Source organism: Polyodon spathula, chromosome 36, assembly GCF_017654505.1.
Source record: "Polyodon spathula isolate WHYD16114869_AA chromosome 36, ASM1765450v1, whole genome shotgun sequence".
Taxonomy (NCBI): domain Eukaryota; kingdom Metazoa; phylum Chordata; class Actinopteri; order Acipenseriformes; family Polyodontidae; genus Polyodon; species Polyodon spathula.
This window is the reverse complement of record NC_054569.1, coordinates 3,732,291-3,746,791: the sequence shown is the minus strand read 5'-3', so window position 1 is coordinate 3,746,791 and position 14,501 is coordinate 3,732,291. Positions and strand designations below refer to the sequence as shown.

Genomic DNA, 14,501 nt, shown 5'->3' with positions numbered 1-14,501 from the left:
CTGCTGCCGAAATGACTGGACTGTGGAGCATCCGAGTTATGATGGGACTGCTTCACTCCACCGGCGAGTGGAGTTCCAAGTTAATAATAACAGTCTGGAAGTCAGATTTCAACTATAAAGTAAGGGGGAGTGTCTCTCTCTCCTCATTGGATAAGTCTGAGCCAAAAGTTTTTTTTTGTTTTTTTGTTTTTTTTTTCATCGAGTTCTGAGGGGAGGGGAGAGTGAAGTGGGGTCGGATCAAAAATAACTAGCTTATGTGACAGAAGGGTAAGAGCGTATAAATAGCGCTGCCACCAGCAACCTGCTCTGGTGCTGGGGAGTTCAATGATCTGGACTTAGCTCTCCTACTCTAGCTGTAAGATAACACATAGAAATGATAGGAAACGTTAGTCTGTTTTTTCAGCACTGGTTATAGTTTGCTCTGGATCAATAAACAATCTAACTTTTAAGAAGAATAACGAGAAACTAAGATTAACGAACGTGGAACGCAAGTGCGAATATATATATATTTTTTATATATTATGAATATACCTTTATTTATTGTTCATTGTAAGCAATTTTACTATTAAAATATATATCTATCTATATATCGATATTGCAGAAACAAATTGCACAGAAAACAAACCGCTTTTCACATCCTAAATTGCTCGTATAAGTTACTGAGCAAAATGTTTGCTTTGTTTTTCCTTTTTCCTGTCACCTTGACACTTTCTGCACAACTGTACGAACTGGAAGAGGTAAAACCTGTCCGAATGAGCACCAGAAACAGCGGGCGCTTTTGGAAAAGGAGTGAAGACCTCCCTACATTTAGGCTTTCAGCGTTTGGCAGAGACTTTGTCCTACACCTGGTACCCGATGACAGTTTTTTAGCTCCAGAATTTAAGATCCAGCGAATCACAGCGAAATATCCCCATCCTAGAGACATCCCGACCAGTGTAAACGAAACGGAAGGAGCCGAAGCTAATCTCAGACGCTGCTTCTACTCGGGTACCGTGGACTCCAACCAAGACTCGGTGGTGGCTGTCAGCCTGTGCCAGGGAATCCAAGGTTCGTTTTTAAGCGACGGAGATGAGTATTTGATTGAGCCCAAAGCCACTGGCCACGGAAAGAAGTCGGCCACCCAGCTCCATCTAATCAAAAGAAGGGCATTCACCAACCCGCCGACTGGATCCAAGATCACCTTCGATGAAATGGGAGAAGGGAGTTCCGAGACAGACTCTTCGGAAAGTGGGCTGTCTCCGGAGATGCTGGATGCGCATTCGCACTCCAGGCACAAGCGCTTTGTATCGGAGGCTCGATTTGTCGAGACCTTGTTGGTGGCTGACTCTTCAATGGTTCGTTTTTATGGCGAGGATATTAAGGTACGGTACTGGTAATTAAATGCGAATACAGGTTTTAGATTTATGAATCAACTGCGTGTATTCAAATCTGATAGATAAACATGTATTCTGTTTCATAAGACCACTCACCCTAAAACTAATGCAAGACCAGTGGTCTACCTTTGGGGCGTAAATTAGCAATAGTAGGCTACTGTCGAGCAAAATACCAATATATTACATCGTATTGTAAAGCATCACAAAGTCACCGAGTCCAAATACAGCATAACCCTATAGCATAAACTGCAATTAAGAGCAGCATAGCATTGCTTTATTACGCGTTTTATTGTGTGCTTGTCTTATAACGAGTTCTAATTATCGGTGTTTTAAAGGACTGAAATAACAAACTAACACAAACAGGCGTTAGCAGTACAGTATCGGTAATCTGATGCATGGGATCCCACATCAGAAAATTGAAACGGAAAAATAAACTGAAACCGTGAAATTCTGATTCTTTATTCTGGATCTGGACTAGACGCTGTTCACTGACTGAATTATGTCTATCAACAACGTCACTGAAGTAAGCGAACCCAAGTCCTGCAAAGCAATGGTGAGGTGAACTTGACGCACTAGTGTGTGCCAACTACAGTGATCAACAGGCTGTACAGAATCACGAATTCTTAAGGTGACAGTGACATGATGTGAGCTCATGTTCATCGCGCCAGCTGACAGAAATGCTGCCAAATTCTAAGCGTGTTTGGAGGAGTAAAACAGTGGAGAAAGATGTTAAAAATATTGTGTGGGTGGGTTTATTCCACATGCTATTTGTATGATTATGTGTTATTGGAAATCCAGGTAGCCTTGGACCGTTCAGATGCTGACTCAGTGATTGTCTGGAGGCGACGCTGTCATCGTCGTTATTGTCAAATTCTCTGGCGTTCATGTTGACAAAGTTCAGATGTGGGTTTGTTTGCATCTCCATACCACGACCAGTTAAAACTACGAGTAGCAGGCTGTCATAATATGCCTATAAACTTTTATAAGTGTCCCATTTTTTAAAGGCGCTGAGCTCTTCTATAAAATCAAACTGTCATCCACATCAACTCCAATAGAAACAGCAATGGATCATTTTAACACATAGGTCTTTCAGGTGCACAGACCTACACTCGTAAAAATAAGTTTAGCGTTATGCTTTTCCCATTGTATAGGCGAGCGTAGTTACTATTTTGTTGTCTGTATTGAATGCACAGAAAGTAAGCATCTGTTCATATATAATAATTAATAAGCAACAGACGGATTACGACTGCATCTTTTCGCAATGCGTTCACTGTGGATGTATTGAAGATATCGAATAGCTACGAATAGCCCTTGCCTGAATGACCTCATCCCCTTTCCTTCACCTACAGTAACAGTGGGTGAATTGAATGCGTTGTGCGTTTGGGTATAACAGTGTGTTTTGTCTGCACTGTATGCAGACGCGCCAGGTCACTCCTACACACTTTTCCATTAAGGACGGAGCCGTTCCAAGCCCTCCCTGTACCGAGTTACATTAGCAGCGTGCGACCCACGCGTGCGCACATGACGAACCCCATTGCAGTGCCAGCAACAGATCCGAGCCAAAAACAACTCAAGTTTGCCACTGCACCATCGCCCACAATGTTGGGATCTGAAACCCAGCCCTGGTTCATGTGGGCACATATCTTACTTGATCAGTGTCTCTATTTCATGTCCCAATAACAAGAGGGGTTAGGGAGTGGTGAAATCCAGGAAGGTTTATTGGAAAGAAACTGGTCCAGAAATCCAGTCCAATACCCGCCTTTCTTTCGGAGGGTATTGCTATAAATGTGATCTATTGATCACATTCCTACAGTTTTTTTCATATGATTTACTGGCATGTGTTTGTTAGTTTAGCCCTTCGTGGATGTAAAACATACTGCAGGACTTAGTGTGACATGTATTTAGAAACAGTTTGTTTTGTGTAAGAATGACACAAACAGGAAAGTTATACTGGAGTGGTTATTGCCATAAACATTTATTCTATCAGCTGCACTTGGCTTTGTTTGCAGACTTGACCACAGCTCATGATTTCCGATATTAAGGGATAATATGATTTGTATTTCACTGGAATCATTTGGAAGTTAAAATAACTTTTACATGTTGTTCATTTCGTTCTACTTTTATATTAACAATGCTAACAATGTATTCTTCAGTATCACCAGCCTGTGTTATAATTATATAAAAATAGAAACCATTCAGGTCAGCTCAGCTTTCATCACTGAGTAAGACATTATTATTATTATTATTATTATTATTATTATTATTATTATTATTATTATTATTATTATTATTATTATTATAGTTTTACCTTTATTATTTTGTTACTTTGTGTTCAATAAAGCTGCCAGCATGCATTTACATTCATGCCTAATGTAAGACATATTTTACTAAGAGAAATAGACAGATTGGCAGGTTCCATGTCATATATGTGACTGTCTGACCTGGACCTATAATTAAATATTAAAAGAATTAGCAGCAGTGCTTCTGAAAGCAGTGAAACTGGTTCGAATCATTTCTACACAGATTAGAGAAGCTCTTTGGCATTTTTGGTGGCAAAGTCTTCAGACATTTCACTGGGTATTGGGTAACACAATTGATAATCATCAGCAAGCACGGAAGCATCCTCGCTCCAGCTGGTCACAGGAGCTGCTGCTGTTTCAGCAGCTGAAACAGTGACTCAGGCCGCCACTGTAATACTAACCTGTATTTCAGCTGGCTCCGCAGTGGCATGTGTGCACGATTTCTAAACAGAACTGCTCACTTTTCCATCACTCAACAATTCAGCCTTTTCTCACGTCAGTCAAAACATCAAGGTATTTTGCTTGAAAAAAAAACTATCAGTGCTGCTATTAAAATACCCCATCAATACATAGAAACTAAAAGATTTTTAAATGAAAGCTAGTCAGGACAGTCAGGTGATTTAGCTTCAAATAGCAGCCACAGTTCAGCTGCATCTGAATCTACTTTACTGCCAAATGATTTATCGTGCCTGAAATGTTTATGCGGTGATGAAACTACGCTGCAGATTCTGTTTGGAAGTCCAAGAACGCATGCTCTGCTATGCAAATGATTTTTTTAAAACATATGGTTGGCAGTGAGTCGTACTGATATCTCACAAAGGTTCTGCCTGGAGCCGTTAAAGCAACAGTGCCCCACTATTCTTCCATAGTTAGGTCTGCATGCTGACATCACCTAAGGTAGTTTTAGCTTTAATCTTCTGCTCTCCTTGAAGCTTTCTGTGCACAACGACACCCTGTGAACTAGACAGTCATCCTCGGGGAGATATGAAACAATGGAGCAGCAGAATCCAGGACCACTTATGTAAAGATATACCATACAATGTAGGAAAAATGCATTTGAAAGTAGGAGATATATATATATATATATATATATATATATATATATATATATATATATATATATATATATATATATATATATATTCCCAAAATAACCCACTGCTCCTTTAAATATCTGGGACACGTCTGTGTTTTTTTTCCATCTGTCTGGACAGTGTTTTTAATGCTAGCACCTGCCACATGTGAGTCCAGTCCACAGCAGCATTCTTTCTTAATTCCGGTCAGCACCCTTACACATATTTTCCACTTATGTAGACCAAAAATCATCGGACTGATTATGTGACAGCGTTAAAGTATGTTGTGCGTGGGAAGTGTGGGGAATATCTGAGCGTACTGCGTTTTTGTTTTAACATTAGCATGTGTGTGAGAAAACGAAGGGGGTTGCATCAGAACAGTTACTTCAAGCAGCAGCTCTGCCTTTTTAAACTGATCTTACCCCTTAGTGATACCAATAACGTGTGTGTGTGTGTGTGTGTGTGCGTGCGTGCGTGCGTGTGTGTACAGTATATATATATATATATATATATATATATATATATATATATATATATATATATATATATATATATATATATATATATATATATATGCAAAAAACAAACAAAAAACGTGATTTATCTAGAACATAAATTGTAGTTCAATTAGTTCTTTGATGTTTATTATAACATTTTCAGATGGTCTTCGGTAGTATTTCATGTGTCATAAAATACAACAAAAGTTTTTGCAATTTGTGTCAGTTTTTCATTAAGTATATGGGAAAACTACAAAGCGGTATATAATTTAATATGTTAGCCTAACATTATTCAGGAGGTTTCATTTGACTTTATGAAGCAAGATGAGTTAATTCTGTACAGCAATGCAACACTTTTGGCCAGAGCTGTAGAGTGTATATATGCATGCATGTAATTATATCCTGCATTGTTTTTCTCTCTCTGTAGCACTATATTCTGACGCTGATCTCAGTGGCAGCTCGGATATACAAACACCCCAGCATCAAGAACTCGGTGAATTTGGTGGTGGTGAAGGTGCTGATCGTGGAAGATGAGGAGGTGGGACCAGCCGTCTCCAGCAACGGTGGTCTGACGCTGCGCAACTTCTGTGCCTGGCAGCGGCATTTCAATCCGCCGAGCGACCGGCACCCAGAGCATTACGATACTGCCCTTCTCTTCACCAGGCAGGTGAGCAATGACAAGAATCAGTCCTTCCCCAGTCAGACTACTCTCCAGTGACAGAGCTGCTGCCTCTCGGAATGTTTCAGGAATATTCAACGCCTTTTCTTGACCCCTTCCCAGGATATTTGCGGACACCAGAACTGTGATACGTTGGGGGTCGCAGACGTGGGGACCATGTGTGACCCAAACAGGAGCTGCTCAGTGATTGAAGACGATGGACTCCAGGCTTCCTTCACGACAGCCCATGAACTAGGTAGGGGCAGCAGTAGGTTATTAACAAAGGGTCTACACAGACATTATGGAGCATAACGTGACTGTTCTCTCTTCAGGTCACGTGTTCAGCATGCCGCACGACGATTCCAAGACTTGCGAGAGGCTCTTTGGTGACCTAGGGAAGCATCACATGATGGCGCCTCTGTTTATCCACCTCAACAAGACCCTGCCCTGGTCCCCGTGCAGCGCCATGTACATCACAGAGTTCTTCGACAATGGACACGGTAAGCAGAGCAACCAGGGGAGGCCGTCCGCTTTGTCATTATTGAAGCGCAAAACGCATGACAAGCTGGAGAAGGTTGCACTGAGAAAGGAGCTAGCTGAAAATATTTCTCTACTTGAATTTTTTTTTTAACTTGACGTTAGAAAAACTACTGGATCACAAAACACTTTTGCTATATTTTTTGACAATCATTTAAATGTATTAATTTGGTTAATGAATGTATTAATTCAACTTTTTTTTTTAATTTTATTAACGCAAGTTTACCTTCAAAACATCTTCTGCAGCTGCAGTACAACGACAGTAACTAATGGCAGACTCCCAAATCCAGTTTTTAAGAGTTTGCTGTGTATTCACTGAACAACAATATGCAGGACTAATGCACACAGTTCATACGCAGCTAACAGATGGAAATACCATCCAGATAGATCAGATTGGCAGTGAAGAACAAATGCTGAGGTTACTGTTGTAGGTCACACAGCACGAGGCTGACATTTCAGATGTCATCGTATATCATGTCAAGTAGTGTCCTGCATCCTAATCTTGAAGTATTTCTGTAAAGGGAACAGAGGGAAATAAGATTTAAATATAAAGGTTGACATACAGATAGCAGGCAGGCCAGCATGCATTGACAAAAGCAACCAAACAAGGAATGGTACACATGTGCAACATCTTTAGAGATTTGTTTCTTAAATTGCTTTAGAAATATATTTATTTCCATAAATTGTTTGAAAAAAAAAGTGATGTTTTTAAAGTGATCATAGTTTATTAACTGTTAACAATTATTCAAAATGAGAAGTATTTGTTAATGTTAGTTAGCTGACTGTGAACTGTTAATGAGCAAATAAAAAAGGTGCCTCTTAAAGTAACGGGAGATATCATATCAGCTACTATATATGTCAAATATTTTCAGTAAAAGGAAATTCAAGGGGAATTCTTCCTGAGTGACCCCAAACAAACAATATTTTAGTGTAAGCTTGATTGGTCGGACGCAGGTTTGGAACGCAATTGTTTGACGATGGAATTTTGTTTGAACTGACAGGAGACTGCCTGCTTGATGCCCCAGCTAAAACGATGCCCTTGCCAACTGGCTTGCCAGGGCTGTCGTACGATTTGGACCGGCAGTGCCAGCAGGTGTTTGGGGAGGAGTTCCTGCATTGTCCCAACACCGCAGACTCTGATGTCTGCACCCAGCTTTGGTGCAGAGTTGAGGGTCAGCCACTCTGTACCACAAAGAACGGCAGCTTACCCTGGGCTGACGGGACCGTGTGTGGAAAGGACAGGCTCTGCTTTAACAATGAGTGCGTGGAGAAAGAACAGCTCATGAAACCAAAGGTGAGGCTCAGCTGCGATTTTAACATCATTGCATGCACTGCACACCTGTATGGAGTCGTGAATATCAAACAGTGTTTTATTAATTAAAAAAAAAAGGCTTTCAAAAACAAATCCATTCCGATTGCTGTCCAATACCAAAGCCTTGCCTTTTTTAATCACCCACTTAAATTAAGAGACCAAAGTGAAGGAGTGCAAACGAATGCATCCCTGTTGTTGCTGAGATCCACTTTGCATCATTACTTTTTAGTGAGAACCAGATTTTACTTTTAAGTGCATCTGGTAGACCACACAACTCTTCCTCTGGAGGATTTACCAAGTACTACAAAGAACACAAGGAATATTTCTTACAGTTAAGAAACAGTACTTAGAGGTCAGATACAGTTCTGTGAGCCATATTAGTGCAGTCATGGACAGTGTTGTATTCATAAAACATTATTCAAACACGAGTCGAACGCCGCACTGTCTCTAAGGGTACAAGGCCATTGTCTGGGTGTCATCTCTGCACACTCTGCAACCGTGATGTACGAAATAGCTGACAGAGACGACCTCTCTGATAAACCTCAGGCTTTATTGCATTCCAGCTTTCCTGGTTTCTTTCAGACTGAAATCGATGGAAACTGGGGGGCCTGGGGAGAGTGGGGAGATTGTTCCAGAACATGCGGTGGAGGAGTTCAGTTCTCCTACAGGGAGTGCAATGATCCTGCTCCCCAAAACGGTGGGAAATACTGCGAGGGGCAAAGAGTCACGTACCAGTCCTGCAACATCCAAGAATGCCCCAATGATAATGGTAATTCAGTTCGGTTTTTACAAAGCAACAGTGAGCAGATATTCTGTGTCAGTTCAGCAAGTAACGTATTGATTTGTCAGTGTACACCCAGCCTTAAGCAAATATACACTTTCTGAAAGGAGCAGCTAAGAGGAGGCAAATTACTGTTCATTTACTAACCTGTCATATATACATCCAGATGCCTTGGGTTCAGACTGAACCAGTTCACATGTGCACACGTGGCCTCAGTGCAGCCACTGGTGGACATTAGTATAATCGCGATGAGAAAACCACAGAAGAACTCACACAAGTTGACACAGTTTCTGCTGGAGAGGGCAGGACTGGGGTGTCCTTGCAGAGCTGTGTGAGGATTGAAGCCTGTGTCATTCTCACTGAAATGAAGAGAGAGAAAATGAAGCGCTGCAAACGTGCTAATGTGTCCCTGGCTTGTTGTTTCAGGGAAGAGTTTCCGGGAAGAGCAGTGTGAGAAATACAACAGCGTTAATTACCTCGACATGGACGGGAACGTCAAGCAGTGGATACCGAAGTATGCCGGAGTGTCGCCGAGAGACAGGTGCAAGCTGTTCTGCAGGGCGAGAGGCAGCAGTGAATTCAAAGTGTTTGAAGCAAAGGTGGGTATCTCACACATATAGACAATAAAACAGTGATATGAGTCCAGGCTGGATTTTAATTCTGAAGCTGCTGTCCTTAAACCAGATTGATAAATAGCGTTTCTAGTATGTAATTAAATAAGTGCTAAGAAACATTATTGTGTCTGTTTAAGGTTATTGACGGCACGCCATGTGGCCCAGACACCACTTCCATCTGTGTTCAAGGCCAGTGCATCAAAGCAGGCTGCGATCTCATCATAGGGTCAAACAAGAAACTGGACAAATGTGGGGTGTGTGGAGAGAATGGGTCCACATGCAGAAAAATAACAGGCTCCTTGAATAAGGCCAGGTGAGTGTACTGCAGTTTCATATTACACATCCTGCGTGCGGTATTGAACAGAGCTGCATGTGTGCAATAATCCCACTCGTTTTATCAATGGGCTGCATCCAGTGTCCCGTTATGTGACGAGGGCTGTGGATTGTTATTGAGGTCCTGGATTTTAATTGTAAAAAAGTCAGATATTGAAATACAAGTAACTCCATTTTGTCTTTGTGTTATACGTAGTCATAATTTATGAATACTGTCAAGTGTAAATATGTTTTTCCTCTGTTGTTTTAGGTATGGCTACAATGACATTGTAACAATCCCTGCTGGTGCCACCAACATTGACGTCAAACAGAGAAGTCACCGTGGGATCAAACATGACGGCAACTACCTGGCGGTGAAGTCAGAGGACGGGCGCTACATCCTGAACGGAAACTTCTCCGTGTCAACGGTGGAGCAGGACATCCCGGTGAACGGGGCCGTGCTCAAGTACAGCGGGTCCTCCACCACCCTGGAACGCGTCCAGAGCTTCCACACGCTCCGCCAGCCTCTCACAGTGCAGCTGCTGGCCATGGCGGGGGAGATGGGCCCTCCCAAAGTCAAGTACACCTTCTTCATCCCAAAGGACGTCTCCTTCAGCAAGCCCAAAGGAAAGAAGCCTTCCTTGCACGTCGTCCAGCCAATCGGATTATCCGACTGGATCCTGGGGGAGTGGTCAGAATGTTCCAAAAGTTGCGGTTCTGGTTGGCTGAGGAGGAACGTGGAATGCAGGGATGCCAGTGGGCAGCTCTCCCATGAATGTGACAGTGCCCTGAAGCCAGAGGACATCAGACCTTGCGCCGATCTCCCGTGTCCCATCTGGCAAATGGGCCCGTGGTCTTCCTGCTCGCGAACTTGTGGCCAGGGAGAGCGCAGGCGGAGCGTCTTCTGTATTGACTACACTGGGAAAACAGTGGAGCCAGTAAAGTGTGATCCTTCAAAGCAGCCCCAGCCAGTCACAGGGGACTGTGTTTACGAAGAGTGCTGAGCAAATTCAGAAAGCAAGGCATTAGAATAAAATAGAACTACTAACTAGCCCTGACCGAGCTTGCGAAACAAGCAGGGACACGATAGGTGAGTTGAAAGTGCACTAACTGACCTAAACGGGCCACATCCTGGACCTGTTCGAAAGACTAACTAAACTTTTTTCATAACCACTATTGATTCTTTTTTTTGTTTTTTACCCAATAGAGATCTACCTCTGACAATAACTTAATTTACTGCCTTAAATATGAGGTGAATATACTGTAGAGTATATTGCTGTTTCAGCTGAGGGAAGCAACCTTTTTTTGCATCAAACCTGCTGCTGACAACATCGCTGGACTGCTCTGATGAATTCTTTAGTGCTTTGCTGTTGAGGTCAAGGACTGCGAGGCAGCTGTCTATGTCTGTTAAGGGCTGTACCATTCTGACATTGCTGTTACTGGAACGTATCTTTTCATTCAGCTCCACAGGATAATCTGATAATCCCATTGGGTGCTACAGTCTGGATGAACTGGTTACTTTTTTTATGTTTAGCATGTGGGGATCTGATTTTTGTTGGCGAAAAGCTTGCTATAGCCTATCATTTAAAAAAGAGAAACCACGCTCCTTCCAAGTGTATTGGTACTCATAGAATTACCTTTTACTTTGGTTCTAATTGTTTGTTTTTTTTCAATATCAAGACATTTTTCTGCAGTAGATTTTCACTTTAAGGATTCTGTTTTACAATTTTGTTTGCGGTTTATTATTTTGTTATTTTGGTTGTAAAACAACAGTGACTAAACCCCTTAGGTAATGTTACCTTTCTAAAATCCCAAATCCAGGAATATCACATTTTCATCTGCACCGTGAAATCAGTTTAAAACATCTAGATGTGATTCTATATGCAGAGTACAACCTGCGATCCAATCTGCAACCAGACACATTGCGTTTACCATGCCTTCCACATCAGACGCGATGAGGCGACTGCTTACACCAGTGTGGATGCTGCCAGCCCACGGTCCTAACTGGGGCCGACAGACTCCCAATTGAGCTTGGTCTCTGATAGAAATGGATGAGTCTCATTTCAAATCATTTTTTAAAGTCAATTACAGTGGCAGATGGCAATGTGGCTTCTATCTTTTGTAACATTATGCAAAAGAACGACATTAAGTTTCTATGCACACCCTGCGCAACAATGTAAATTATGCATAGTAAGTGCCTATTGATAGTAGGGTTAGGGTTCAGGTGTGAAATGTATTGTGAATTGACATTGATTCTTATGAATAGGAATATGATAGTTTGTATTAACATTCAAATTACTGACACTTATTATCAAGTGTTACCAAAACATAATTTAGACAATGACAGTCTCCTTTCTTTAACTGACAGGAGCTATTGATTAATCTGATCAGCAGAGCGGTGGAGGTATTCACCTATTTCTGTGCTTTGTAGAATTGATAACACTTGTCCATGTGTAAATTAGGATTTAAGTTCTAGCATTGTTTCCCTACGATTAGGCCCCCATGTTTCAGATACTGCACACTAGGCTGTGGTGGTGGTGGCACATGCTGTCTCTGCACTGTACGCATTCCTGGCATACCTTGTCAAAATAATCACAATTGCTTTGATATTGTTCTGGCTTCATAATTGTCCAAAAAAACACATTTGAAGTTTTCACAGGAAAAAACAACCAGGGAGAGGAATCCTGAGCTGTTGTCACTTGTAATGGTTTAGGCATTCGTTTGGATAATACTAGGGAAGCTGATCGTTTCATTTAGGAAATGCTCATTTAAAAGAATTTTAAAATGAGTAGCAGTCCTAAATTTAACAGAGAGCATTCTAAACATTGCCTGTGCATAACTTTAAAGAACACACGTCTGTCAGGTGAATATGATTTAAGCACATATTGAGGGTCATTCAAGCTGTGGGTTTTAAACCCACAAAACAATGAGGAAATGCATATAACATTTGAGGAGAGCAATGATGCCAAATCAGTTACGATTGTGATGAACAAGATGTTGCAGGACTATGTCAGCTTTTAAAATCAGGGGTTCAGTGTCACTTTAAAGTGCTGCCAAAGAAGTGAATACAATAAAAGGCCAAGCTCTTTACTATCTATACATTATATTTGCATCACAGACCATGCTACAGAAATGCACCATGAGCTAGTGGTTACACAGCAACGTTGTGTTGTTGCTGCTGTGTCAGTTTTAACTTTAGACATGTCCAGCATACAGAGAAGCTAGTACAGCAATCCAAACTAATGCACAATACTACAATTGATATAGTATTTTAATAATCTGTTCTGTATTTAAGAGGAACGCTAAAAAGAACTGTGTAATGCAGCATTCCAGAGCTGTACAAAGACTAAGGCATTATTTCCCTTCAGTGAAGGACTGAGTGTTGTATTTTTAAGCTTCCATTTAAAGCTATTTATTTTTGTACAGTTTCTACCTTTTTGACGTCAGTATACAACAATTTCAGTTTTTAGATGCTGCTGTCTTCCAGTATGGTCAAAGAAAAAGAAGAAACGCCGTCTCCATGATCTGAACCTTGTTTTGTTGTCATTATTTTAACTGAATTGTAACAGGTGACGAGATCTCCAGTCGATCTTTAAAAAAAAAAAAAAAAAAAAAAAAATTAAAAATTAAATAAACTTTCTAATTTTTATACAACCTTCTTTCTGGACTCACAATTTATTTCTTGGGTGGCATTCTCTGTTTGTTTATTTCTTTATTATAGTATACATCAAAGTTTTCAATTCTTCAATCACCTAATTCCAGTGTGTAACCACACCACATTCAAAGCTCTCTTACTACACAAAACCTACATAAGGTTGATGACAGTTTCATTCCGTGGCTGGATGCTGAGCTATGCTGTGGTTTTACAAGTAAAGCCTGCATAATGTTGGGTTTATTGCAGGATATACCAATGCTGTACTGAGTCAGTATATTGTGGGATATCCCTAGAAGTAAATGGGGCAGTCTATTCCTCTGTCATAATAAAAACAGTGTAGTACTGTATATTTGTATAAAATCAACAATTCTACCCAAATTCAATGTTAGTGGTCTAAAATGTGGAACACAATCCAAGACAGCTGTTGTGTTGACTATGTGGAGTGTGACAGATGGACACGATCAGCACATACAGGGTTGAATGAGGACCCTATAAATGATTATTAATGCACTGCTTTTTTAAAGAAATACCACTCTTGAATGACCTTTCCCTTATTTTTCTGCACGTTCAAGAGCCTTTCTGTGAGAGATGAATCCAAAATCCCTTCACCACCAACAATAACAAAGCGACTGATGGCACTCAGCTGGTTTCAGAAATTTCCAACAAACTGCTCTGCTGAAAGAGACTTATAAAATGTGAAGCTAGATTACAAAATGAAGTTCCTGTTTACATTGTTCCTTAGCTCTGTCCAAAAACGTCTACTTTCAGTGAGTGCAAAAAAAAAAAAACAACAAAAAAACAGGAATTAAAGGAGTCTTTTTCTTTCTTTTCAAAATCGTCACCACAAAATCTCTCTCGGACTCTGGAGAACAAAAAAGGAAAAAATAGAAGTGGGTCTTTGTATCTTTGTTTGCTGGTAGCTACATTATAGAATGTATGAATCTGTCTTTCAGAAATGTACCCACAGCACTGCAATTACACTTGTCAGAAATGATGAGAAGTAATAAATGAAACTCCCCCAGGCTTAAAAACTGCTGTCAGAAATCTTGAAGCAATAATAAGCAGAGGATGTCTGAATGTATTTTTTGCTGACAGTGCTTCCATGTTTTGTTTTTTTCAGTATGATAAACTGAGGTGTGAAGATTGAGAGCACTATATCCAGTGCACACAGGCAAATCCAATTATATAACCCCAGCAAAGGATTAGGAGTCTACACTCTCCCCCAAGGCATTGCATACACAGTATCAACAACTACTTGTTTAAACAGTTCTGCAAATTAGCGTTTTAAGAAACACAAAACAGCACACTTTCTTTTCTGGATCAGGATAGGACACGACTGTCTCCTTAATGATGCTGTCTCAGCCCAAGTAAGATGTTTGTTTCCTGTGA

General features: G+C 40.9%; 1 protein-coding gene across 1 annotated transcript; it reads left to right on the top strand.

The window, feature by feature from the left end:
- The first annotated feature begins 284 nt into the window (after positions 1-284).
- LOC121304046 (A disintegrin and metalloproteinase with thrombospondin motifs 8) lies at positions 285-13,111 on the top strand. The gene is made up of 9 exons (XM_041235005.1): positions 285-1,361; positions 5,671-5,910; positions 6,025-6,157; positions 6,234-6,401; positions 7,440-7,732; positions 8,333-8,519; positions 8,958-9,130; positions 9,283-9,458; positions 9,729-13,111. Exons 1-9 carry the CDS (start codon positions 669-671, stop codon positions 10,459-10,461), a joined length of 2,796 nt encoding a protein of 931 aa, XP_041090939.1. The 5' UTR covers positions 285-668; the 3' UTR covers positions 10,462-13,111.
- The last annotated feature ends 1,390 nt before the right edge of the window (positions 13,112-14,501 follow it).